The sequence below is a fragment of the Anoplophora glabripennis genome, unplaced genomic scaffold, assembly GCF_000390285.2.
Source record: "Anoplophora glabripennis isolate ALB-LARVAE unplaced genomic scaffold, Agla_2.0 scaffold187, whole genome shotgun sequence".
In the NCBI taxonomy this organism is placed as follows: Eukaryota; Metazoa; Arthropoda; class Insecta; order Coleoptera; family Cerambycidae; genus Anoplophora; species Anoplophora glabripennis.
Genome location: NW_019416381.1, coordinates 222613 through 250591, shown reverse-complemented (window position 1 = coordinate 250591; position 27979 = coordinate 222613). Strand labels below are relative to the sequence as shown.

Here is a 27979-nt window from a genome sequence, read left to right as displayed (position 1 = left end):
TGAACTACAGGACTGAGCTTTTGTACACGCATTACCACTATTAATAGCTACTTTTTCGCACCCTTCTCGAATTCATTGAACGTGCCAGTGGTGGAGATTTTAAGGTATCGTAAGGGTTTTTCCCCCCTAACTTTTACGCCACTGGAAAAACCCTTACGATACCTTAAAATCTCCACCACTGGCACGTCCAATGAATTCGAGAAGGGTGCGAAAAAGTAGCTATTAATAGTGGTAATGTGTATATAAAAGCTCAGTCCTGTAGTTCAAACGATTCCTAAGATATTGGCGAAAAACTAAAAAAAAATTTAAGTTTTGACACCGTGTATCTCGAAAACGAAAGCTCGGAGAGAAAAATGGAAGAGGATAAAAATGTTTCTTTTTTCAAGAGGAATTTACAGTTTTCCGTTGCGACACTTATTTAGGAACACCCTGTATACAAAAAAGGGTGATAACTTTGATCATTGCTTATAATAGTGACAAGATTGGACTCGCATCAAACTCCCAATAAGCAAAGATATAATAAAAGAAAGGCCATTTTCTATGACGCCTTGAATTCACCCTAATAATCCATGATCTGCTCACCAACTTGGATAAGTCCAGATTTAAAAATATATATTCAAATTAGTGGCCAGCTAATCGACGTATTTTTTTCTTCAACAGCTGTGACATACATACATACATACAATATATATTCAAATTAGTGGCCAGCTAATCGACGTATTTTTTTCTTCAACAGCTGTGATACGCTTTGATGGGGCTCCGCACTTTTAAATTGGTATTAGAGACGCGCGACCCGCAAGGCCAGCCGTAACTGCTTAAAATTAGACGCACGACACAGACCATAAATTCAAATAAAACGGATTCAAGGTGACAATTCCTTTTGTTCGCTGACTCGGGACGCTGTATGCTGAAACAAAGGACTATGCCTCCTCGGTTTCGTCCTCACCAGGTTCAAAAACCCCCCCGTGTGGTTTCGTCTACGAACTGGGTGGAGCAGAGGTATAGTTGATGTCAGGATAGAAAGAGATTTACGAGAACTTTCTCTAGGGCTAAGCATTATCATGACCGTAAGATGTTCGAGTCTCACAATTGAAAAAGTGAAGCAAACATAAAATTTCAATTTGGAAGGAGTTTTTTAAGTCTGTGTCATAGCTGGAGGAGTTAGTTTATTGGTCATTTTAGACCAAAAAAGTCCTAAGTGTATCAAGAATATAATGTCATTGGTTTCGAGGTGCAAGCTTTTGAAACTGAAAAAATATCACATTTATTCAAATATTTGACCTTCAATAATTATATTAATCAGAACTCAAAACTTATACAGGGTGATTCAGAACTTATCCAAAAAAGAGTATTTGAATGTACAGGGGACTCTTACAAATACAAATTTGTAAAGAAAAAATCAAAAAAGGCAGTTCGAAAATGATTTAAAAATAGACTTCTGCACGGCACTGGCAATCGGTCCGCTATAAAACCTGACCATGCACAATGCGACCGGCATGGCGGCAAAATGTGATAAAAACGGACAAAAACTTTATAACACCTATTTTATATCGGCAAATTCAACTACTTTTGCCGTTATTGTTGTTATTAATTAATAAAATTAATTCGTGTTTTTAAAGAATAAAATCCTAATGTTACAACAACTGTTCAAAATTTTATCCACCGACGTGTAACACATTCGGGTCCGTCTTAATCAGTTTTTACGAACTTATACAAATGTTGTCTTGCTTCACCATAAATTAAAACGATATCCATCAAGTTGCCATTTTTTACACTAACTACAAAAAACTCTTGTAAACACCACATGTAACAGGTAAACACTAACACAACGGCGATTGTAAAATCGGATTTTAGTATTCGAAGTCGCTGAGGCCACGTGGTTCTCCATGCGTATTGCGAATGACGCTAGAGACTACATTTGTCCAGCTATGTAATGGTTGGATGTACTTCAACAATAATTTTTTTCTCGGAAACTATAAGGATTTCACGGTAATTTTTTTTAAGATATTGACTCCATTTCTCATGCCACATCTATTCCCAATTTTTTTTGGATAAGTTGTGAATCACCCTGTATATAATTTGTAGTGTAGTTTTAATTTAAGAAGATCTTTCTGCGGATTTCTGCTTTTAATAAAGTCTAAATTGCTATAGTCTGTTTAGAAATGAAAGAGAGTAATAAAAGCTTATTATGTATGCAAATCGTAAATAAATGTAGTACTGATGCTTATATTCAATATTTTTATATTATGTAGTATCGGTATAGATGAGGTGTACTTCTAAAAAAAACTTTGTGTGACCGGGTTGTACTAAATTGTAGCAGGTAGCTAAAATTTAATCCCCGACAATCCGTCTTTGTCTATGCCGCTTCAATTTCTCGGTCCATTTCTCTTATAAGTAAACAATATAAAAACAGCATTTCAAAACATGAGGCTACTTTAAGCATCATAACCGGGTTAAAAGGGTTTTTAGTAATTCAAATAAAATTATTCAATATTATTATCAAAATATTTATTTAAATTTAATGAATAGACTTTTATTCCACACAAAAATATATGTATTTTGAAAATTCAAATTATGGTGAGTAAATGTAGTGTTGTATAAATGTACAATAAAGAAAATATAAAAGTAGGTATATTAAAATTCATCCTCTGAATATTCTGATGAATTGTCTTCCTCTCCTAGATTGATAACGATAGGTTCCACAGTAACGTCAATTAAATTATCGAGTTCCCACATTTTCTCCTCTTCTTTTTGTACATGATGTATACATCTTTGCCAGTTACCTGCAGTTACTCGTTTCAAGGAATTTTTTAACAAAATTTTCACGTCACTTGATTTAAACGTCGTATTATTTCGCGCTACATCTCCTTTTACCTGTGCCCAGACTAATTCGATTGGGTTAAGTTCACAGTGATAAGGTGGTAACCGTAGTACCGTTATTTGGCGATTTGTTGCCATTTCATCGATAACATATTTTTTCTGATCTTTATTAAGATTGACAAGTGTCAAAAGTTCCTTTTTCACCATATTTGTTTCAAAAGAAATGTTTTTTCCGGATAACCATTGAATTATATCGGCTTTCCTCCAAGCAGTCGTAGACGTCCGCTTGGTCTGCCGTGAATGGTAATTGGCATTATCCATGACAATTACAGACCCCGGAGGAATAAGATCCAACATCTGTGTAAAATACTCTTCGAAAACATCTGCGTTCATGTCTTCGTGATAGTCACCTGTATTTTTAGATTCAAATAAAAGTAAACCGCCATCTACAAAACCACTGGCACTACCTATATGTGTCACTATTAATCTTCGCCCTTTACCTGAAGGTACCTTGAACCCTGTTGAAAGTCCATCCAAAAATGCTTGTCGAACACTTTTTACATTTTTATCTTGCCATACTTTTGTTACAGTATATCCCTCGTTGACCCAAGTTTCCTCTAGATAATAAATATTCCTCCCTTCGTCACGGAATTTTCTAATTGATCTTAAGTAGGATCTTCGCCAATAAATAATTTCATCTTTATCGATAAGAACTGACTTCCTGTTCTGCTTTTCCCAGCAAAAATTCAACTCTCGTAAGACGGCCCATAATTTGCTTCTACTGATTTTTGGCAAATCGTTGTCCTCTGAAAGTTCACTTAAAATTTTGTTTAGCGTTGGTATTTCATTTTTAAAATAAAATGAGTGTACGAAATATTACCACGCCCATGGCCGGTTCTTATCTCGGGGTTTTATTACTCTCTTTCATTTCCAAACAGACTATAGCCATTTATATTTCTACGGGTAACAATTTCCCAGTTATTCAAAATTTGCAAAATGAATAAACTTTTTTGGCGACGAATTTCGAGTATTTCCATAAAACGTGGTATTTTTTATTGTAAACACATTGCACAATCGTATACATAGGTTCTCAGTAGAATAAATGAAGAAAAATTGAATTCTGGTTATTCCTTCAAGAGATAGGGATGATATAAAGTAACACCGATATCTATACTATTGCAACACTTACAGTCGGTTTATCGACCTGTCATTCTACCATGGCGTTATTGCGGTTTTAAATATCAACCATACCGCATTTACTAAGGCCGATGAACGTTGCAATTAAGATTTTCCACATGACTGTAAGAGGTAAGAGTAGAAAAGAAATCTAATCCTTCTAGGGGGAGGAACAAAAGTCTGACATCAGATAAAAAATCAATATGAATAGTACCGTTGACAAAAAAAATACATACCTAATATGTTGAAATCATGAAATAATTAACAAAATTCAACCATCCACGGTGACTTAATTAAATTATTTCTGCATTTGGTATCAAAGAGTATACCTACATGACTTTATTTGACGACAACTTTATAATTAATTAAAGAGAACAATCGGTGTCGCCTTGATATCGTCTAATAGGTAAATGCCTGGAGGATGAAAGACGTAACGCCAATTTACACGTTTGTTTTACATGCAGTTCTTGCTACTTATCGAGAACAACTGGCGGAAATAATTTGACTTGGCATTCATTCCGCAAGTACAACCGCGTTTCATATGAATTGCCGAGATAATGAGAAAAAATAAAGCTACCGTCAGATAGTGGGTAATTGCACTGTAAGATAACCCGCATTCTTTTTAATTTATAATGCATACACGTACGTACATATAGACTGCTTCAGAGTAATGTGGACTGGCCATTCTGACGTGACAAAATAAGTTGTAGACGCTTTTGATTTACGTTAAAAAACTGCAATATAAAATAAGAAAAAAGTGGAATTGCGTAGATGATTTGATTTACTTAACAGATAAGTGGAATGTTAGTACTCGATACTTTGAAACGAAGTATAATCGCACAGGTGGATGAGCCAACATGGCATGCACCAACAGAGGCGAGCTGTGGCCATCGACTTCAAGACATACACTGTATACTGAACTGAAAACATTCTTGACCTTCGAGTGCGGTATTACCTTACAAAAAACTGCATCCGTATACCACAGTAACTTATACTGTTGTTGTTACTCATAGGACTACTGCAACTGCATTCCATTTTTCTAACCTGCTATTAGTATTGTTAGTATTGCAAAATTTTCCTTTCCAATGCTGTATTGAGAAAAGTTGAAAATTCTTATATCACCTTGTAGATACTATTGTATTCAAATAGTTTTCGCAGTTACCTTTCGAGTGACACATAGCGATAATTGTACTTTATTATTTGCAATTTGTTTTTGTCTGATGCGTAAGTAATAGGAAGGTAAAATAATGTATCGACGTTAAGTTCAAGGTTTGTTTCTATTTGTAACGATTTTTGACAACAGAAATGTTTTTAAACGCCTAGTATTTGGGTTTACTTTCTGTAAAGCTGTTTAAAAAATCGTATTATTCGATGTTTAAAATACCAATGAACGAAACGTGACTATTCTCATGTTTTATGTATACTTCTTCCGAGAGAAAGAACTGGATACGTAATAATGTGTTTCCAAATCATTACCTGCGATGATCGGGACTTTCTGATGTTGCCAGAAACGTTTTGTCTCCAAAGTGAACGGTCATTTTTTCCGATAACGAATTAATCGTTTCAGATGAATAGCTATTTAGACCATGAGAAATACATACAAATAATAGAATACAGTTATGACAGAGTTTATTGTATTTCGTATCAAGAGGTATCAAGAGCAAATTAGTCTATAAAAAAAAATAGATTGATAGATTTGTTACAATATATTTTCTGGGTTTCTTTAATAAGCAGTTTTAGAAACCATCAAATCCGTTTTTATTCGATATTTTATATGGTAAAACAATACCAATAGGAGTTACGAAATTACGATTTTATTTATTTGCTATTGTTATTGTTGTCCTAACTAATTATTGTTTTTGTGTAACAGTTTATCAGTATACAAGGTGTTCTAGAATACCACAAATCGGGAGGCTGATAGAACATAAATAAGACGATTTGAGGCCATCAAAAACGATTTTTTAAATCAAATTTTAGTCATATCTTTTTCAAAAAAAAAATATATATTGGAAATTTAGTACAGGTAACTTTTTGAAGGTGTTAAATATGTCAGTGTTGTTAATTTTGAACCGTTTACTAGTTACTATATATCCAAATTAGTCCAGTCATTGAAGGTAAAATACGGCGTTACTGTATAATTTTCCCAAACAACACCGATTTGCACCAAAATTTGGTTTTAGGTTCTACTTACCCTCTAATTCAAAGTTGACCATTTACCGAGGGTTGCTTTTTATTTTTTAGGAGTGAAAATTACCCCTATTCGAAAATAGAATTGTAGATTCGAGCGTGTAATAAGTTGAAATCATTTTGAAATAAGTAATTATGATGAATTGAAAATTGTCAGTCCATAAAAACCACCCTATGACAGTAATCATTAAAAAATAATGTTGAAAAATATTATTCAGCAACTTGGAATAATTTAATCATATAGTGATATTAGTGTCTGGGTGAATGTGGGTGTGCGCTTCAATTGATATTGCTGATGTCTACAAAAATATGTGATTTTTTCCAAAAATACAAAAATTCTCTCTTCACTTCAAGCTCACCTTTTTTCAAAACTTCTAGAGCATATTAAAAATACATAAATAAAGTAAATTGTAAACTAGTAACGATTATTTTCAATTGGGGTGGTAATTAGCGGGCGATTTTCACGTTTTTTGTCGCCGAAAGAAATACGGACCAACTTTATTTTCGCCATAACTCGCTTAGGTTTGATGCTAGGGACTTTTTAAGTTTTTTTCAAGCACTTTAAAAAAGGTTCTATGAGTATTCCCTGAAAAGTGCATTGGTTTTTGGTTATTTCACGTTCAAACTTTCAGTTTTGGCGTTTGACAAATAAGAACCAACCTTCAACAAGTTATTACTCCGCTTGTATTGGATCTACAGACACCATAAGCACACCATTTTTTTGTTTTTTTATAAGCTACATTTTTTATAAGAATAATTTTTTTGATAAAATAGATATTTACTTTTTGAGTAATTCGCGAAAAACCGTATGAAAAAGTGTTTTTTTTTGTTAAAAAATGTACACATTCACTCGCGAATAAGTCGAAAACTGTTGACTTTCAGAAAAAACTTTATAGAACAAAAGTTGCTTAAAATTAGTCCCCAAGAAGGGGTGGCATCCACCACCAGGATAAAAGCAACCCCCGGTACAAGGTCAACTTTGAAGTAGAGGGGTAAGTAAAACCTAAATCCAAATTTTTATGAAAATCGGTGCTGTTTGGAAAAATTATACTGGAAAATGGTCATTGACTGGACTAAAATTGTTGAGACTGATCATTAAATCAAGTTACCGATACAAAAATTTCATATTTCTTTTTAAAGGTCCGAATCTTTTTTATGAAATTAAAATTGCGCCAAGGTAACTTAATCTAATTGATATATCCTTGAACTATGGCGCATTCGTTTCGGACACCCTGTACGTTAAGAAATAAAAGCTAGTTGAGTTTGTGACAGTCAATTGTGTTTTTTCATGTCGTAAAGGACAGTTGCTAGAGAGTCGATAGTCAAAAACTAATAACATTGGTCTATTAGTATTCTCAAAAACCTGCTTGCATCAAATTTCATTGTTGTTGTTACATGAAGTAAGTAAAGAAAACCACTTTCTTTACCCTGTTCATAAAAGTGTCTCTCTCTAATGCCAAAGCATCTCTGCAGTTTTGGCACATACAGTTTAGGCGAAGCGTGCAAGGGGTCCTTAATATTCCGTATATCAGAAATCGTGTCCACTCTGTAACAGAACCTTGCGGTATATAGCTGAGATTTTTTTAAATTAGCGAAATGCGCAATTTGTTTGCAAGTAGTAGATGGCAATACAATGCATTTGGGTTATTTATAGGAAACTGATAAGGTCGTGCTGTTAATAGGATTAATGTTAATGATCCTTTCACTTTTATACTGACATTCCGATTTCTTAAAAAATAAATATATTTATTTCCCATTGCAAATCTAGACAGGAAAAGTCTAAAAATAGATACATGGTTATCCACGGGGTAACTATTTAATAGAGGAAAAATGTGCATTTAGCAATGAATATAACCGATTTTAAAAATGCAACAGCTTTCTCGTATCTATTTCTTTCCGTGTGGTATGCAGTATGCTGTGTTTGATAACTGATTTTGATTACATTTTGGCGATATTATTGTACGAACTCGGAGGTTAGATTCACGGTATTTGTTTATATCTGAAAATTAATTATTAATGTGTTATGTATTCAATTCAAGGAGGCTATAAATGTAAACAAATAGGTACGCGCAAAACTACTGCGAATTTCTTTAAAAACTAGTTGAATATCCCGTACGCCAATAACATTGGACTTATGACAGCATAACAATATATTACCAAGGCCTTAGGATAATTCCTTGTATAAATTAAAAAGAAACAGTTAGATTTATGAACAAAAATTTGCATTTTTGTACAGGGTGTCCCAGCTAAAAGATTCGTTAATTTCAGTTGGAGAATATGACAGTGCCCCCTTTTTAAATGATCCGACAGTCGCCACTGGTCGCTTCGGTGCTTTTTATATTTTCGAGTTGTAACACAATTTCTAAACGTTTGCAATTCTCGGCTGAAAACAAGTCTAACCAAGCTCGCGACTTCCTTATTGCTTGGCATAAGTTCAGATAATGTTAATGTTGGAATGCTGACCATTTTTTTTTAATTAGAAAAATGTATGTGAAATAGTGTCACGTGTATTTTGAAGTACTTTGACCCTTTAAAAATGACAAGACTCCACGATACAGGCAAAGGTCGCCCTAAATATTTGAAAATAATTTTAAAATACAATACAGGGTGGTTCAGATTTTAATATACAAACTTCGGGAAAGTACTAAACAACAAATATTAATCACTTTGCTCTGTGAACAGAAAGCCACCGTTTATGAGATACAGGGCGTTGAAATTAACAAAAATATTTTTTTTAATTATCTGGATAACCTTCATCAAATTTATCCAAATTTGGTACACATTTTTTTTTAAATAATTCTAGTTCTGTATGCATACAGTCCAAATTCAAAAACCACTGGCGGAGAAACAAGGATATCGTAGGAAAACTTCTACGCCACTGAATTAATTAGTATTAATATTTTATAACGGTCTGAAACATTCCGGATGAAAAGACATTCTTTTATTTTTGTCGAAAAGTGAATGGTTTACGAGTTATGAAACATATTATCCAAGTAATCATCTTGCCATCTAGACTAAATTCCGATCTGATTTTAATTTTTTTGGACAATAACCTGTTCCATTTAATGGAGGACATACCTTCGGTCCAACGAATCGGGACCTGGTTTCGTGAATGGCTGATAAACAACTACCAAAACAGATGGATTGGTCGGAATGGCCCCATACCTTGGCCACCTAGGTCACCTGATCTAAATATTTTATATTATTTTATTTGGGGGTAAACTAAAAAATGACGTTTATGCCGTTCCTATAGCAAATAGAGACCAGCGCTAGTGCAAAGGCTAAATGGGGCCTGCACTAATTTGAAGCAGAATCCAGTTTTAATCAGAGCTGCTGTGAATTCTATAAGCAAAAGATGCCAAAAGTGCATTGAGTTTGGAGATGGAGACTTCGAGTAATTGATTTAATTAATTTATTTTTCATATAACTTTACTTGTTGTTCGTGTTACTTGAAAGTTGATCTGACATGTTTGCTATGATAGTGATAAATGAGTATCAAATTTGGATAAATGAAGCGGTTTTCGTTATTTAAAAAAATTGTTTTATTTTCGTTAATTTCAACGCTCTGTATCTCATAAACGGTGGCTTTCTGCGCCTATGTTGATAGAGCAAAGTGATATTAATATTTGTTGTTTAGTACTTTCCCGAAGTTTGTATATTAAAATCTGGACCACCCTGTATATTAGATTCACTCCCACCATATTTCAACATTTCGGATTGTTTTGTACCAATTTACCACCGTGAGCCCTATCTGTATAATAATTAATGATGCCACTTTAGTCTGCAGTTCATTTATGGTGGGAACTGCTCTAGCGATAAATTTGGCCGGAAATGAGGTACCACAAAGAGATAACAATTAAGACAATTAAATTTAAAACTTTCCGTGTTTCAGGACAAGACAATTAGTTTAGAACGTTGCCCCGACAAGTTCTCTTTTTGTTAATTTACCGTATCCTGTTTGATTATTACCCGATTTAGTTTTAAAAGGTAATGGGTCTCGGAAATTTGAATTGTCGTTATTTTTGCCATTTGTTAATTATAAATACCAAAATTTGCTGATTAATACAAATTGTAAAAGTAAACAGCCCAAATGTTGACCCCTGAGGCCCTCCGTTGGTCCGCTTAATTAAATTATTTTATTAAAAACTTATCTTTCAAAATTATAACCGAAGAAAAATGAGGAATTAACGCCTTTTCTTTTGTCATCTGCTGATGCTGTACATATAGTGTATATTTATTTACTCTAAAACGCCTGTCATATCTACGGAAGCAATAAAAATGAATAAACTGCTTTTAATGTTGTTTATGTTGAGCGCCATTTGCTAGGTTCATTAACACTCGTAATGGCTCAAAAACTGAGGTGCTAAACCAGTCGATTATACATTAAAGTCGTGTTGGACGAAAAGTAAATAAACATTCATTTTAGAGAAATATAAACTAAACTCAATTTTACACATGTTTAAGACGGAGAATTGGTAAAATGGGTTGTACAGGGCGTTTTCCTCTCGAAATTTGTTAACAAAGATCAATTTTCGAATTATTTTTCATGGATCGTGATGCAGATTCTTGGAATTCAACGACTAAGACGTTCTCTGGGGAAGAAGACGGGAATTCCCACGGTCGGACAAAAATCTTCCTCGTGAAAATTCCTTTGAACAATACTTATTCGTAACGAGTCGAGTTCCCATGTTTATAAATTCAAGAAAAGTAGATGATGTTCTCTTCGACACTGAATCGTAATGCTGTTTGTAAAGGATAATTTACGGCCTATTGTGGTAATTCTGCTGTGTTGGTTACATTATTTGTTTGTTTTTTATCATATACAGGGTGTTCCATAACTAGCCCGAAAAACTTCATCATGGCAATTTTAATTTGTAACGAAACAAAATTTTTAAATTTTGTGACAAAAGTATTCCCAAGAAGACAGTTTTTACCTTTTCAAATAAAATAAATCTTTAAAATGTATTAATATTACTACTATTATTATTATGCTCAAAAAATAAAAACATTAAAGTCATACAGACATAATAAACTTTAAAACAGCATCAAAAAAAAACAAACAAAACAAGAATCTGTTAGAAAACAGACAATTTATGTACACAAAAAAGAATTTTGCCTTATACTCGATTATAAATTATAGATTACAATAATAATGATATTCCTTAAGGCCAGTGCGACCTGCGCAGTGCGACTTGGCATTCGTGTCATTGATACGAAAAGTCAAGCAATGTTGATCGCGATTAGAACTTGGGTGGGGGGAAGGTTTGCGATGCTCGTCCTCCTTCTAGTGGCCTGTATGTCGGTGTATTCACAGAAGTTATACAAATAATTTAGGGCAGATTTGTATCTGAAGACATGCCATCCCTCGGAAGGATGTAAAACCGTTGGTCTCTTGTCTAATAATAATTAATAGAAGATGCCTATAATAAATTAAAATTAATTACCTGAATCACACCAAATTCCTCATTGCTGCACTGCACTGCTGGGCAATTTGTCAATCACTTGTCAACAGCTGAGATTTATTTCCCAGTGGCCCAATACAGCTGTGTTTGTATTTCGTTTTCCCGCGCTCGCATTCTTCAACTGGGCGTATATATTTTTACCATCTCCACGTTTAGTTCGAGCAGATCTGTATGTGGGTATGGCTAAATAAATATAGGAACAAGTTTTTCAAATATTTCAATGCCGAATTGCTGCGTCAGCGACCGTACCTGGTACATATACTATCAACCTCTTGGTTCTTCAATTGATATCGGACAGACTATAAAAACAAAACACAAAATACGTTAATTTTAATACTAAGAATTATTGTGAGAATCATTTATTCTTGAAACTGATAACCGATGATGTGGTAACGATTTCATTTGGGTAGGTAATTCCATTGATAAAAATTCCTGTTGAAAAATAAATTTTAGAGAATAGTTGTTTAATTGTTTTTCTTAGACAATTTTAAGATATATTCACGCAACCTATCATTGTTAAGAGAGAATAAATTAAATAATTCAAAGCTGAAATTCGAAATTTTATGCGAATATATTAAATCGCCCCAAAATCCTTCCTTCAGACGATCATGACAAGTGGAACAATCTTTACCAAGGACATTTAAATAAAGTCCTTGATCTTTACCATTTTAGTAGATCTTCGCTGGACATTTTCTATGTGACTAAATTTGAAGACTATATCACACCAGCATATTCAGAACCAAAGCTAAATATTTTTTTTAAAATATCTGCATTTATATACCCAGATGACTTTGACAGTAAAAAATCGCATTTTTAACAATATTTGACGCTTACACCATTTGAGATTTGAGGAAATTAATACATCCATTTTGCTTTTCAATTGTAGGTACCTACAAGTACAAACAAATACTAGTACAAATACAGATATTGTATAGTCACGTTTCAGGTTGTTATTGCTAAAACTAATACATGTTTTTATATTGTGTTAAAGGAATCGGACCACCACATTTTCAAATAAGGAAAATTCTTTTGTAAGCGATATGGTACAATAGTAGATTTGTGTAAGCGCATATAAGATTTGTGTAGGCGCATAAATAATAAACAGAAATGGTCCAAGAACGCATTCTTGAGGAACGCCAGAATATACTGGCATTTGAAGTTATCGAATGAAAATCCTTTACAAGGGCGAACTTTCAAGGGGCTTAAACTGCTTAAAAGCTACATATAATACATTTTCTTATTTTGGAACGTAAAATTTAACGATGACCTTTGGAAGGCCAATTTACGGGATCCGTAGATAAATTAGTTTTCCCTTCATACGTATTTTCTCATTAAATTAACTTCCTACTATCTAATTATCATGACTTTTGCTATTAATATTCTATAAATTAATTATGTTTAAATGATGCCGATTAGAGTCTGCTTTATAGGAGTGAGCACACAGTCCTGTAATTTCATTTTATTTGCTGGCGCTTTTGAGTGTAAACGTTTCTGCATAAGCTGTTATTTTAATGGTAAGTACGAGTATATTTTCACATTAAATAGTTTTTAGGAGTAATTCTCAGTAAAAGTTTGCTTTAATCTCTAAAAAAAAAACCAAAAAAATGTACCTGTCTTGTGTTGACGGAAAACTCGTATTAGACAAGAAAGCGATAGATGGCGTGTTATATTTCGAAGAATAAATAGTAGATGGCTTCTGTTACTAAATAATAGTGACGTGATCCTCGAAACGAACTACCTACTTTTAAGAAAACTTATTCGTATTCCGTGACTAAGTACTCCATTTTATTAATAACAGACCCGTACAAAACCAATTAAACAAATCTAAAACTATTATCGCTCCGATTATTAACCTCGTTATTTAAATTATCCGTCAACTAATTCAATTGTCACGGTTTTCGCGATTATGCAACTGTGGACGTTCAGCATCGCGTTAGCCACCCGAATATGACTATTAGCGAAGAAAGTAGGCCAGCAACGCGGGAATAAATGGGCGCGTACGTATTTCAGAAGTGATTGTTGCTGGAAACCCTTTGACGTTCGGATATGTTATGTTGACGTTTTCACGGGTAGCTGAGCGTGAAAAAGGCCGATAAAACCGGGCGCACAGAATGCCGAGTTCAACCAGCCTGGAAACTAGCGATAAATTGTTATGGGTATCGCCCATAATAGCGATAAAAAGTTATGGCTTCTGCGACCAACTTGGAATTTGCATTTCTTCGACGTTGATTAAAACCTGCAGTTGAACAGTTGGCATTAAATTATCCGAAAAATGTTAAACATGAGTGAAAAGCGATTATTTTATGATTTAATTTAAAAAATTCATTTTATCAGCTCTGGAAAAAAATGTGTGTTATCTCACCAAACGACAAGTCAGTGGCTCTTCATAGAAGTCTTTCAGAAATGTAGAAAATCTCTGTAGGGATGATGCAATCTATCAAAATAAGAAAGTTTCGTACAACTGGAAATAGCTGCTACTAAAAAGTGTCGTACATTTTCCAAAATTATCGTAATATTTAAAATTATTTTATTTTTTATATAATTTTTTTTATTGCATTACATTTCATGAATCGGTTAAATTTATTTATTTAACAGTTCCTGGAAAAGCCATAAATGAAATAAAAATTTCTGAAAATGATTTATGTATATTTAAGCGTTGGTACACTATAAATTCCAGTAATTTTGATAATTATCGAGAATTTCACACGAACTATTAAACATTAAATATTAAGGAAAACCTGAATGAATAGTTTTACAGAGTTTATTTACTCTTTATTATATGCTTATAAGAATATACATAATATAAGAAGTAGTAGTACTATTAAAATATCCTAAGAATTTACATCTGCAAAGAATTTGATGAATGATCGCGACTTTCTATTAAAATGCATAAATGTTGAATTTTTGGTAACTTCAAGCTTTTTGGGAGTTCTAGTTTATTAACTAAAGTTGCTGTTCAGTGCATTTTAATTCGCATTAATAGCACATGAAACAAATGTGTATAGTCTTTCCGATATCAATTGAAAGACTTGTTCCCATTTGTATTTAGCCATACCCATATACAGGTCTAATTGCCCAGTTGAATAATGAGCGCGCGGGCAAACGCGGCACAAACACAGCCGCACTGGGCCACCTGATCATAAATTCGGTTGTCACCAGATGTCCTAATAGTGCAGTGCAGCAATGCGGAATTTTGTGTGATTTAAGTAATTTTAATTTATTATAGGCACCTTCTATTCATATTATAATTGCGAAAGGGAGAAATAAGAGGGATATTTTGTTTACTAATATTATCACGACATGGCATTTTGGAGACCTTTTGAAACGGAACAAAACGAAATTTACCCTCAATATAATAAAATTGTTTGAGGGCATAAATAATTTAAAAAATTTCTACTTATTATATACAAATTGTTATAATTTTTTACCTTTAGCAGAAAACTTTTTTAGGGACGCCAATGAAACTCATTAAATTTTATTGCTAGACGTTTTTATACATGTTCAACTGACTTCGGAAATACTATGCGTACATACAGTCAGTACAATATTTGTCGAGATAAAAATAAGCCAATAATGTTCTGTTACACGAACTACTGTAACAATTTTCCGCAGCAGAGGTGTGCCTTGAAATTTTCCGCGTTATTTTCAGAAAATTAAAATATACTGGGTGTCTCTAAAGGGTCTGTACTACGCTTCACCAGACGGCTCAAAATAAGTAGATTTAACTAAACTTGCCTTAGTCCAAAAATTGATAGCAAAGGAGCTACAGGGTATCAAAATTGAAAAAATAAATAATATTTTGTTTAATATATTTCGAGCTAATTTCGTGAAATTTCGTTTTCGGGTTTTTTTTGGGATGAGAAATTCGAATTTATCTACGATTTCGTTGTATCTTCTAGAGGACGCCATAAGCGACCATTAGGATGCATTTAAACTGCCAAAACTTGTTTTGTGCCACGGTATATTTCACTTTGGGCTGGAAAAATCTTTTCTCCCAACTTTTCTGCTTAAAAAAGGTTACCTTGATAATATGTATTTCTAAAGGCAACCGTTTTCAACAAAAAGGCGTGTTTAAATGTTATTTTCAACTCGCTTGAAAAACATATATTTTAAGACAGGTCAATAATAATAATAATTAGTTATTTTTTAGATTTTTAGATTTAGAGTTTAGATTGATTACATTGTTTAGATTGTGTTAGATCGATATTACATTATTGTTTTTAGAAAGTATGTTTTTTACTCTGTCAATTCTGTTGCAGTAAAATTGTTAATTAAACGAAATTTAAAAAATTGTAATTGCACTGTTTCTTTTAAAGGCGTATTTCATTAAACAATTGCTCCTAATTTCATTTATCAGTGGAACAGTAACTTTATTTCCTTCACTTTGGCAATTAAATTTCGGTAAAATTAAAAATTATTAAAATAATAAGATCAAGATTACATTAAAACACATTTTATTTCACCAACAGGTCAATTGGTATAATTTTTCACGAGATTCTAATCAACCAATCAGCTATCTCATTATCTCGTATGTAATGTAACGATTTGTCATTGTTCATTGTAAACAAATCATTAAAATTGGTGACGCCGAAATTTAGGAAATTTTCATTACCACTACCAGCCCTGCAATGTTGGTTGCCTAACACTTCGGTCACGTGGCTTGTAAACATTTATAAAGGCTCACTGTATATGCAGTTCCACCCTGACTTTTACAGTTTAGTAGTGAATGAAGAGTAAAACAAATTAAAACTGATATTCCTGATTTAAAAGTAGATAAAAAAAGAAACATTTATACATGTTATAGGAGGTTGAGCGCACCAACATAATCAACGCATTACCTAAAAAAAATATTTTATATGAAATACTTTGATTTCATTGAAAGATACATAAATAAATTGTTTTAGAGATGAATTCGTGTAGTGTCATTTAATTTTATTCAGATAATCTATTGCAAAAAACAATTCAGGATTTGCTTACAAATTACGGATAACTGACAACTTCCTATGTTTGCTAGCCTTATCTTATAAATGTTTATGCTGGTAGAACTCTTATGTCTATCGACATTGAACAATCTTTTTCTATATACGAGACGTTTATAAATTTCGGGACGATATTTGAAGAGGAATTAAATCGAGGTGCATATTTTTTGCAACTTACCACAGTGATACGATGAAAACTTTTTTGGAACTTCCGAAACCACTAATAAATAGCTCTGTGATGATGCATGCGTATTTGAAAATAGGTGTTCGTAAAGTTATGCAGCTACGCGCAATTATCATCAACGTTTCCGTACGTTATCACAATGTCTGTTAATTCATTTTTACTGAATTGATGGACATTTTTAGTATGTATATACTGTACTGTAGTTTATCTATCAATAAATGCGAATATATGAATATACACACCACAGGTATAGTCTTTCCGATATCAATTGAAGAACCAAGAGGTTGACAGTATGTACCAGGTTCGGTCGCTGACGCAGCAACTCGGCATTGAAATATTTGAAAAACTAGTTCCCATATTTATTTAACCATACCCATATGCAAGTCTGGTCGAACTAAACGTGGAGGTGGTAGAAATGTATACGCACAGTTGAAGAATGCGAGCGCGAGCAAGTGAAATACAAACACAGCTGCATTGGGCCACTGGGCAATAAATCTCAGCTGTTGACAAGTGGTTGACAAATTGCCCAGCAGTGCACTGCAGCAATGCGGAATTTGGTTGATTCAGGTAATTTTAATTTATTACAGGCACCTTCTATTAATCATTCATGTTACAATTGCGAAAGGGAGAAATAAGAGGGATATTTTGTTTACTAATATTATCACTACGTGGCATTTTGGAGACCTTTTGAAACGGAAAAAAATGAAATTTTGATAACATAAATAATTAAAATATGTTGTTGGCCAAATGAAGATATAATAGAAATTTTCTACATATTATATACAAATTATTATAATTTTTTACCTTTAGCAGAAAACTTTTTTAGGGACGCCTATGAAAGTCATTAAATTTTATTGTTAGGCGTTTTTTAATGTTCAACTAACTTCAGAAAGACTATACACTGCCGTTTCACAAAAAGAAAACACAGTTAAAGTAAGAATTTAGTAAAATAATGACATGACTAAACCTTTGTGCATTAATTTTTTCACAATAAAAAATTATGATACCACAATAAAAACTTATAATAACCTAAAATAAGAACTAGCAGTTTTTCTTTATACTACAAAAAGGCGGACGTCACGCTATTTACGGCCACAACTAGTCTCTCTTTTTATGTAGTACGTAAACCAGGGAAGATTCCAGAGGTTTTCAAAAAGTTTTAACAATTTTCATGTCCAAGTTTGTAAATATTCTATAACTGCAATTATTCTTAGCAACATTCGCCTGAAGGCAACAATGACTAAAATGTTTTATACTAACTAATATTTTTGTGTAAGTTTTCCTAAGTTTATTTTATTGCATTCTCTTTTACATTTACCCTTAATGAAACCCAAGTACGGTCCTGGCTTGCACGGATTGGTGCTAACCCTGAAACCCTCTGTATATATTTGCCAGTGGAATGCGACAATTTTAAAATTCTTCACCAGTTAAATTTCAGGACATTTACCGCACGCATTCGTCATAATTGCATGGACAAAAATAATCAGGCACGTTACCCATCCTCATTAACGCCCAATTTTTAAGGCAGTGAACCCGGGACAATTTTTTTGCCGCCGCACGTTCCAGCTACGTGAAGTAAATTGATCCATTGCGAATTTTTCTAATCGGAATGCGGCGGACAAGCCCTCGCTGTTCTCCGCTCGCAAAAAAATCGCCAACCGCATAGCTTTGCGTGATGGGGCCTTTAGTTGGACGTCGGTAAGGCAATAAGTCTTTCTAGCGGAATAAACATTCTCCTGGTGAACTGTGGGTCAGCCTGCGAGGCTATAAATATACATATATTATGTTTTCGTTTAATTCGCGGAGGTATTTGTGGGTGGCGACCCGGGATTTGGGAGGCGTGATTTTTTTCCTAATGCGTAACTACAAAATTAAAAAGTAATTATCTCGGTAATAATTATTTAATTTTCCTTCGATTTGTATAACAAAAACATGCAGAATATTTCATGTCGAACTACGGCGTCGCTTTGGATGGCGTAGTTTGTGGATGTTTGTACGAGGTCTCGTCAGAAAATAACCGAACTTTATTTTTTTAAACATAATTATTAACTAGCTGACCCGACAGACGTTGTCCTGTCCAAATTTAATAAATTTGTTTGTGATCGTTTTATGAATTTGTAAAAAGCTATTGCACATGTGTAAACAAAGTAAAAATGAAAAAAAAAATGTATTTCTGAATGGTCATTGTATCTATTAACGATTGTGGCCACGGATATTCAATTTGAGGAGGAGTACATTCAGAAGTACGCCAATGGGAAATTTTACATGTATTAAGCGACTGGAATGCGTTTTTCCAGATTTTTCTCCAGATCTTTCAGATTTTTATTTTTTTTTTCAATTGTAAACATTCAATTCAGTTATTTCCATCCCGGGAACATGACGAAGAAAACAAAAAAAGAATCAACCAAATATGTCGTTCCTATCATTAGCTATGATCGAGAGGACATACAAAAATTGTTTTTTTAATTTTTTCCGACTTTCGTTTGTAATTGTCCCGATTTTTTTTCTCCTGAAAACTTCCAGGACCATAACGAACAAGACAAGAAAAGAATTACTCATATCCATCGTTCGAATCGTGAGTTATGGTCTTGAGATCATACAAAATTCCCATAGAGAAAAACACTTTCAATTTTCCCCGAATTTTCCAATGTTCCGGGCAATTATTCATTATACATTAAAAAAAAAATCCAAATCAGTCCAGCTGTTCTCAATTGATGCACTTTCCAACAAACAGCATTTAATTTTTATTTATACAGGGTGATTCACAACTTTTCCAAAAAAATTTGGGAATGAATGCGGCATGAGAAATGGAGTCAATATCGTAAAAAATTTTTTTGTAAAATCCATATAGTTTCTGAGAAAAAAATTATTGAAGTTATAGTACATTCAACCACTACATAGCGACTCCGAATACTGAAGTCCGATTTTGCAATCGCCGTTGCGAAAGTATTTACTTGTTATCTGTGGTGTTTACAATAGTTTTTTAGTAGTTGATGTCAAAAATGGTTTGCGTGTATAGCAACTCGGAGTTGATGGATATCGTTTTAATTTATGGTGAAGCAAGACAACATGTATTATGATGAAGCATTTGTGTTACGGTGAAACAAGACAATATTTGTGTTAGTTCGTAGAAACTGAGTAAGACGGACGCAAATGTGTTTGTTGGTGGATAAAATTTTAAACAATTGTTGTAACATCGGGTATGTCAAATGATTTTATTAATTATTACTTAAAAACACAAATTAATTTTATTAATTAATAAAAGCAAAGCAGTTGAATTTGCCGATATAAAATAGGTGCTATAAAATTCTATTTATTTCTGTTCTTGCGAAAGTTTTTGTCCGTTTTTGCCGGTCGCACTGTGCGAGGTCAGGTTTTACAGTGGACCAGTTTCCAGTGCCGTGCAGAAGTGTATTTTTAAATCATTTTCGAACTGCCCTTTTTGATTTTTTCTTTACAAAATTGTATTTGTAAGGGTCCCCTGTACTTCCAGATTTTTTTTTGGATAAGTTCTGAATCCCTGTATATTATATACAGGGTGTCCCATAATTATTGCGATAAAATGATAGGGGTTGTAGAGGGCATGAAAATAAGCTATTTTGCCTTATAAACCCCTCTCCGGAAATATGCCGTTTGGCAGCTACAGGCAAAAAAAAGAAAATATCAAATACAGCTTAGAGTAATTGTTCAAAGTGTCCCCCACGTTACTCATACACAAGATTGTTCATTGATTGGCGAACACTGTAGAATATCCCCGGTATGTCCTGAACCTGTGTGGGCGTCACTCTTTCCAGAGCTCTTGTTGGTTGGGAACAGAAGTTTCATACACTAAAGCTTTTAGATGGCCCCAGAAAAAATAATCCAGCGGGGTCAAGTCGGGCGACCGCGCAGGCCAATGCACAAGGCCATCTCGGCCTATCCACCTGTTAGGAAAGATTTCGTCCAAATACTGCCGCATTAGCAAAGCAAAGCGTCATCGTGTTGAAACCACATGCCAGCTCTTATGTCAAGTAGCACATCCTCCAATAGTTCCGGAAGCATATGCTGTAGGAATTGAGAAAGGAGCCTATGCTGTAGGAATTGAGGATTTCTGTAGGAATGCTGTAGGCTGTAGGAATGTAAACACCAAGCTAGTGAGTCAGGGGGCACCTGCGCTGTAGCGGCGAAACGGTATATTTCCGAACACGGGTTTAAAAGGTAAAATTGTTTATTTTCATGCCCTCTACAACCCCTATCATTTGTCGCAATAATTATGGGACACCCTGTAAATAGTATATATTATTAAGTATAGTAGATAAGGAAAAAATACTAATGTAAATATGGAATCTGCGGAGTCAATAGAAACCTAACTAGAAGGTAAAAGTGCTTATCCTGGACTACGTGTATACACTAGTGCAAAAATATGTCACTTGCCCCTTCTTAACCACCATCTAGGCGTTGTTTTATCTCGCTTAGTATTTGTTCTGACTATAATATGTGCGTGAGGCCAACTAAGTATATATGTTAACCACAACGAATGATGTGACGTCATAAAATGGCTTCCATGTTTTCCCGCGCGTTCTTTAATTATTTTGAGGAAGAAATTGTTGAATAAAAATCTTTTTTTTTTTCTCATTAGACAGCTCCGCAAAAAAAATCTAGAAAATTACCCCTGCAGTCTGACTGTCTATCATATGTTTTCGGGGTCGCTGAATCCAAATTCCATTTAACCCCATCACGTCAGGATTTTTCATAACCTCAAAAAATATGCCCAAAAACTCAATAAATCCTCTATCCATTGACCACTCAATCCCATTAACCCCATAACCCCTTAATCCCTTAAACCCCTTAACCCCATAATCTCAAAATGCCATAACCCCAAAACCCCAGTACCCGGAAAGAAAGAAACTTATGCGCGTTGAAGCCTTAAAATACAGTATGTTGGAGCCATGCATGACTCAAATGTTTAGGGTTGACTTTTTGAGGTTATGGGGTTTAAGGGATTAAGGAATTTGGATTTAGCGACCCCGAAAACATATGATAGACATAGTCAGACTCCAGGGGTAATTTTCTCGATTTTATTAAAAATATATATGCTGAATAAGCCCATTGTAACAAACAATGGTCTCCTTGATACTTAACCCACCCAGAAAGCCGTCACTGGGATAAATCCATTATGTCGAAAACCGACCCTGATGTCACGGACCTCTTCCTTAATGGTTGCGCATTCGACATTTGCCGCTCCCACGCGTCTTCGCGCACAACCCGATACCTTTGTTTGTGCGCCTATTACGGAATCGGCGATTCAATAAGCGCACGTGGCTCGATTTATCATGCTAATGAAACGGGTGACTAACTGGCCAACGAACAATAAACCGTACGCTATCGAATTAGTATTCCTTTTCCCTACGATCCGCTACGTGCCGAGAACAGCAGTCAAAGCAATGAGAAAAATCTGAGCAAAAGTCAAGGGCTTGTGCGGGAGAAGAGGCTAGATATTGTTACTATGTAGGCTGCGTCACAACCATCAGGATAGCCATGAAGAAAACCTGTAGAATCTCAATGGCATCACAAAATATGCATCATGGGAATCATAAAAAAGTTTTATTTGGAGAATATAACGCGTAATTTAATGCGAATTTTTCATTTGGACGACATTCATTGTACCCAACGAAAAATTGCAATAGAGTACATGTTATATTCCCGTTTGGACATGACTTTAGTTGTCTACAAATTTGAAATTTTGAAAGAGGCGTATACCAGGACTTTCCTACGTGTATGTTTATTAAAGTTGTGCCTGTTGTTAGTGAATATCAATCACTTCCACGTCTGACCATAGAGAGGAAGTTGTTGATCATTTTTAAAGATAAATAAATTTACAGTCTAATTTTATTGTGTTTAATTTGTAATTTGTTTATTACTATGAAGATCTTTAAACCGTTTCATAATTTCAGTTTAATAAAGAGAAATAATAATACCAAGCATACTAATTAAAATTTGTGAATGCCTGGTTTGGTGGCCGAACACAAAATCTACAAAGCAAATATTTAAATAAGCTTCTATAAAATATTATTCTTCAATTCTAATTGTCCATTAAATTTTTATTTATGTAACGGTTTTATTAGTATAAAAGGTTTTTGAGGTCAATATAACTATTAGTATTCCTACCACAAATTACTGTGTAGTAAAAGACTTCATTAAAACATTTTTAAACTTTTTTTTTATTGAAATGTTTTGAAATTGTGTTCGAAATAAATAGAAATAATATTTACAAAAAGTTAGGAAAATTCTTACTTTTATCGGAAACAATATAGAGCAAGAGCTGTATCACCAATTAAAAGTCAAGGAATTTTAGCATTAGATAACTATAATCTTATAGAATGAATTGTTTATTTTCTGTTCGTCATCTTATCATTCCGATGTTTATTGTTTTGATATCCATAGATGTCGGAAAAAACATCATAAATTGATATTTTTTCACAATTTCTGATATAATGAATCAAAGTAAATAATTTGCTATTATTTAATGCTCTGAAAATAATAAACATCAATAAAGTACAGATAATCTTTATAAAGAGTCGTCCAAAATTGATCTATTGTATATTATATAGTGTGTTTTGAAAATGGTACTATAAATTCAGGGGCCTATGGCACATCAAAAAAAATAAGACAATATGGGCCAAGAGCCTATCGTCTTCTGTGTTGAGATAACAAAGTGTCAAATATGATTTTTTTAAATTTTAGCTATATCTTTTCCAAAAAATAATGCAATGTATTGAAATTTGGTATATTTAAAGGCGGATATCCACTTGTGGCAATCCTCCATAACGTAACAACGAACATGTTACGGCCTGTTGCAAAAGGTGACACAGTTCGCTGCGAAAGTATGTATGGTTTTGGTCGTATCATTCATTCCGTAACGTAACAAAATAAGGTTACGAGACGACACAGGAACATAAACTCGCAGTATGAACCTGACTGCAATAATGGATTCGTCGCTTCAATTGCAGTTAGCAGCAGCGTCATATATTTTTATTCATCGTACAATTTTGAAGATTAAGAAACGGAAATCTCCGGAAATCTTTTTTTTACTCCACTCCATGGCACAAACACAGAAAAACACACTCTTCCTAGTCACTGCAAAAAACAGACTGACCCCGGACCATGTACAAAAGACTGACGAAACAAAAAAATAAGACAAAATCACATGTGCAACAGGCAACGTTACGACCAAAAGGGTAACCCCGTCTCAACATGTGGCAGAAAGTACTGTTGCATGCCTTTGATGCGACGACTAAAAATCGACAACTGATGGTTCGTCCCGGATTAGTTCGCTTGTCAAATTTGTTACACGTACCATGCAACAATTTTCCGACTTCACTAGCTGTAACGTAACATGTTCGGTGTTACGTTACGGGGCATTTGACACAAATGGATATCCGCTTTAAGGATACATCAGCATTATTAATTTTTGACTGCTAGCTAGAGATCGCTCTTTACGCGACATTTTATAATATACCTTTTTTGAAGTTAGGCTTTTACGAAGTAAGTTGATATTATATGTAAATGTAAATTATTGAAATCGCACTGTTTTCTTCTCATTATACCAAAACCGAGATAAGATGTGTTGATGATGTCAGCAGAACGTAGGTTGAATGACATTAACTTCCTATTTTCTTAATTTTACCAGTGAATTTCGATTTAAATGGATACTAAAAGCCTAAAACATGTAGTAATTGATTATTATTTATCTAGTCCCTAAAATGCAAGAGGTATTAAAAATGGTGTCAATTTTAATGTCTCGGTTTCAGGACTAGATTGGGGGAGCGGATGGTCAGCATGAATTCAACTCTTGTTGAAACTGTCAGCATAAACTATGAGGATTTCAACGAGAGTTTTCTTACATGTGGGACGTGCTTGTGTAAGTATATTCGTTAAAATTACCCAGAAGGCTTTTCTCCTAACGAAGTAACGCGCCTGCAGTTCCATATAAAAGATATTTTATGGAAAAATTGTAGGTCTATCAACCCGTGGTCGATCGCCAAGTAGTTCTTAATATCGGTCGCCTTACTTCTGTAGGAGAAACCCATAACTAGCCCGTAGGTATTTCCAGGACGGTGCCTTCTTAATTGCTTGATAATTGCATATTATTCGTCACTTCCTGTACGCGCAGAGTTCACGGTGCCTATAAGTGAAATGGCGGGAATGAGCGGATGTAACATGTCTCTCAATATCGACCATACGTAAAGATGGATATTAAGTTTATATTAATAAGTAATTATAGTATATAAAATAAAAATACAGACAGATGAAAATTCTAGCACATTTTCAATGTAAGAAATATTTTTTAAAGATTTGAAAGACAGTGTGAAAGTATTAAAAAAATATATAGTTAAAGATAAAAAATACATTATAGGTACTTGTACTACTTTCTTTCATATCTACAAAACAAAGTATATTATTTAGAATATTTAAATGTCGATACAGGTTTCACTGGTATTTAATTATTAATATTTTCATTTCACTTATATGCTTAAAAAATAGGCTTTCAGGATAAAATCTGCATCTTATTGCTTTAGTTGTTCAAAAGTTTATTATTTTTTTTGTAATAGAGAATGTTTTGGCAGTATATAGGGGAGATCAAAATAACACTATTACACCCATTTTTTTTCTTAACGTTTCTCATGACGAAAATATCGGGCTCCAAATGTAGAGGTAGGTATATTTTGGGTTTTAATTTCAAAATTACTGTGACCTTGGTAACATTTTGGCATAGTTTTTTACAAATAAGTGTTCATGATTTGATGTTAAAACTGGTCTTTTAGAATTACAAGGTATCGAGAAACGGATTCGCCCCAGTACATATTTTTTCAAAATTTTGACAGATGAACTGAAAATATTTTTAGATACTATGAACAAAATGGAGAATTTTAAAACAATAGTAAAAATAACTTATTCAAGGACAGCATCAACTAGGGTTTAATTTTCACAAATTAAGTCCAAAAATGCACGAGAATCCTGCTATTGAACACTTGCCGAAGTGGTATTTACCTTTTTCTCATATTTTAATTATGCAAATGTAAATTTCCAAAGGTTTCTGAAGATGACAAAGGTAAATAAACGAATTAAAAAAATAATAAAATAATTCGTAAAAGAAATAAACTCTAGCTATCCGTTTCAAAAACCGATTTATTTCGAAAACCGTTTGTCGAAATAAATGAGGAATAGGTACGATTTTAAAGAAAAATCTTCAAAGTATCTAAAAATTGTGTTTTGAGACCAAGTATATGATTGTTTTAACAACAAATCATGGACACTTATGTGTAACTCACTGCCCCAAAATTTTACCAAAAAGGTTAAGCTGGTTTTGCTGTGCTGTGTTGGAATGAACACTAGGAAAAAAATTGTAGGAAGTCCATTATATTGACCTTTCCTATAAACCTCAAGAGATTAACTAGATATTTACTCACCCTGTATAGTAGTGCTCATCAATATTTAAGTCAAATGACCTACTTTGAAATTAAAAGATACCTTGTTAGTTAATTAGAAAACGGAGGAGTACTTTATCCTGAAACGCCCTGTAGAGTTGTCAAACGAAAATATATTGCCTGAAAAGTTACATGTGTACACTTTTGTTTGATAACCCTGTACCTTAAAAGTTTAGACCATAGCTTTGATATATACTGAAGTATTATTTAGTTATAGTTTTTTTTATGGTTTCGTTTTAATACCATATTAAAACAACATTTTCGTTGTTACAGATGGCATTTGGAGTGGTGCGTTTTTTGTTTCGTATTAGTTAGTGCATGAGTGACTAATCCACCGTTCTGTTTGTTTTCACATAATGGCAAAGACAAACCTAATGACCTTTCAGCATAAGGAACATATGTCATCCATATCCATATACAACTTTTCCACTAACACCCATCGTTTTTCTGATCTGCTTAATTATGATTATGTTTTGTTAAAAAGTTGAGACCGCAAATCGCCCTTACAACGCAATATTTCATAATTTTGCCCATAATCCTTACTTTTTTATCATAAGTCATACTAAAACTAGTAAAATACTAACCCTATTTTAATTTAATCGGGAGCCATCGCAACAAGAAGATTGATTAGGTACTAAACATGTGACGTCACGGCAGAAGTCCGACGCCGCACCACTATATTTCCTACTAGGAGTAAAGAGTAATACTTATGCCTTTCTAAAAATATGTAGAAATTTCGAATGATGCCTTATCAAAACAAAATATTTAGAATTAAATCACACACAGCAACGCGAACTATGTTAATATTAACATGGCTCATCTCCAAAATGTGCCATTGAAGTTTTTAGAACGTGTAGAAATAAATTTTATGGACTCGGCAGCCTAATTATTCAAACAGCTACAATTTTAAGAATCTTGTTAATATTTAAAAACATTGAAATAAACGGAACTGAAGAAATATTATATTTAAATAAATATTTATCCAATTAGTGTCAATGTGTTAAATAAATCTGAAAATAATTATGTTTGTATAAAATCAAGACAAAATCTATTATACACACGAATTATATTTAATTTGCATTTTTTGCATTGATTTTTTAATTAGAAATTTGTACAGGATCTTTTTTATTCAATTTTTTCAAATATGCATAATTAGTATAGAAAAAAGTTGAATATACTTCGATTCATGTATCATTCACACCGCTGGTAATGTTACGAGAACGCATGGAAACCCCGCAGTTAATTTTTGAGAAAAGCAGTTGTATTCTTTTCAGGTATGTACGATGGCCAGGAGCATACCCCAAAGCTGTTGCAGTGTTCTCATACGGTATGCCTGCACTGCCTGACCAGAATAGCTGCCTCCCAGACCAGAGACACCGGTTCCTTTCGATGTCCAATATGCAGGGAACTGATAACTATACCGAGAGGAGGGGTGTCCGCCTTACCCCCGTCCTTCCTCGTCAACCAACTGTTAGATCTGATGTCCAGGCAGAGGAGAGAAGTCATTCCAAAGTGTTCGGTCCATATCAATCAGGAGCTGCTGTTCTGTGAGACTTGCGATACGGTTTTCTGTACCTTGTGCACGGGGGGTTCCCACAATGATACGGCCAACAGTTGCGAGCATACCATCATACCCTTTTCCATTGCTATCAAGAGGATGTCCGAGATTTTGCTGTACAAGGCTAACGAGTGTATATCAAAAGT

At 33.8% G+C, this 27979-nt stretch overlaps 1 protein-coding gene across 3 annotated transcripts in view; it reads left to right on the top strand.

Moving 5' to 3' along the window:
• The window catches only part of LOC108906736 (tripartite motif-containing protein 2), a 59152-nt gene that overhangs the window by 19276 nt on the left and 11897 nt on the right, over nucleotides 1-27979 (top strand). For 2 of the 3 annotated variants that reach the window (XM_018710087.2, XM_018710086.1), the window contains 3 exons: nucleotides 24599-24708; nucleotides 26549-26563; nucleotides 27550-27977. In XM_018710087.2, the coding sequence (XP_018565603.1) occupies nucleotides 24599-24708; nucleotides 26549-26563; nucleotides 27550-27977 (553 nt within the window). The remainder of the gene's footprint in view (nucleotides 1-24598; nucleotides 24709-26548; nucleotides 26564-27549; nucleotides 27978-27979) is intronic. The other variant, XM_018710088.1, reaches the window with a different exon arrangement.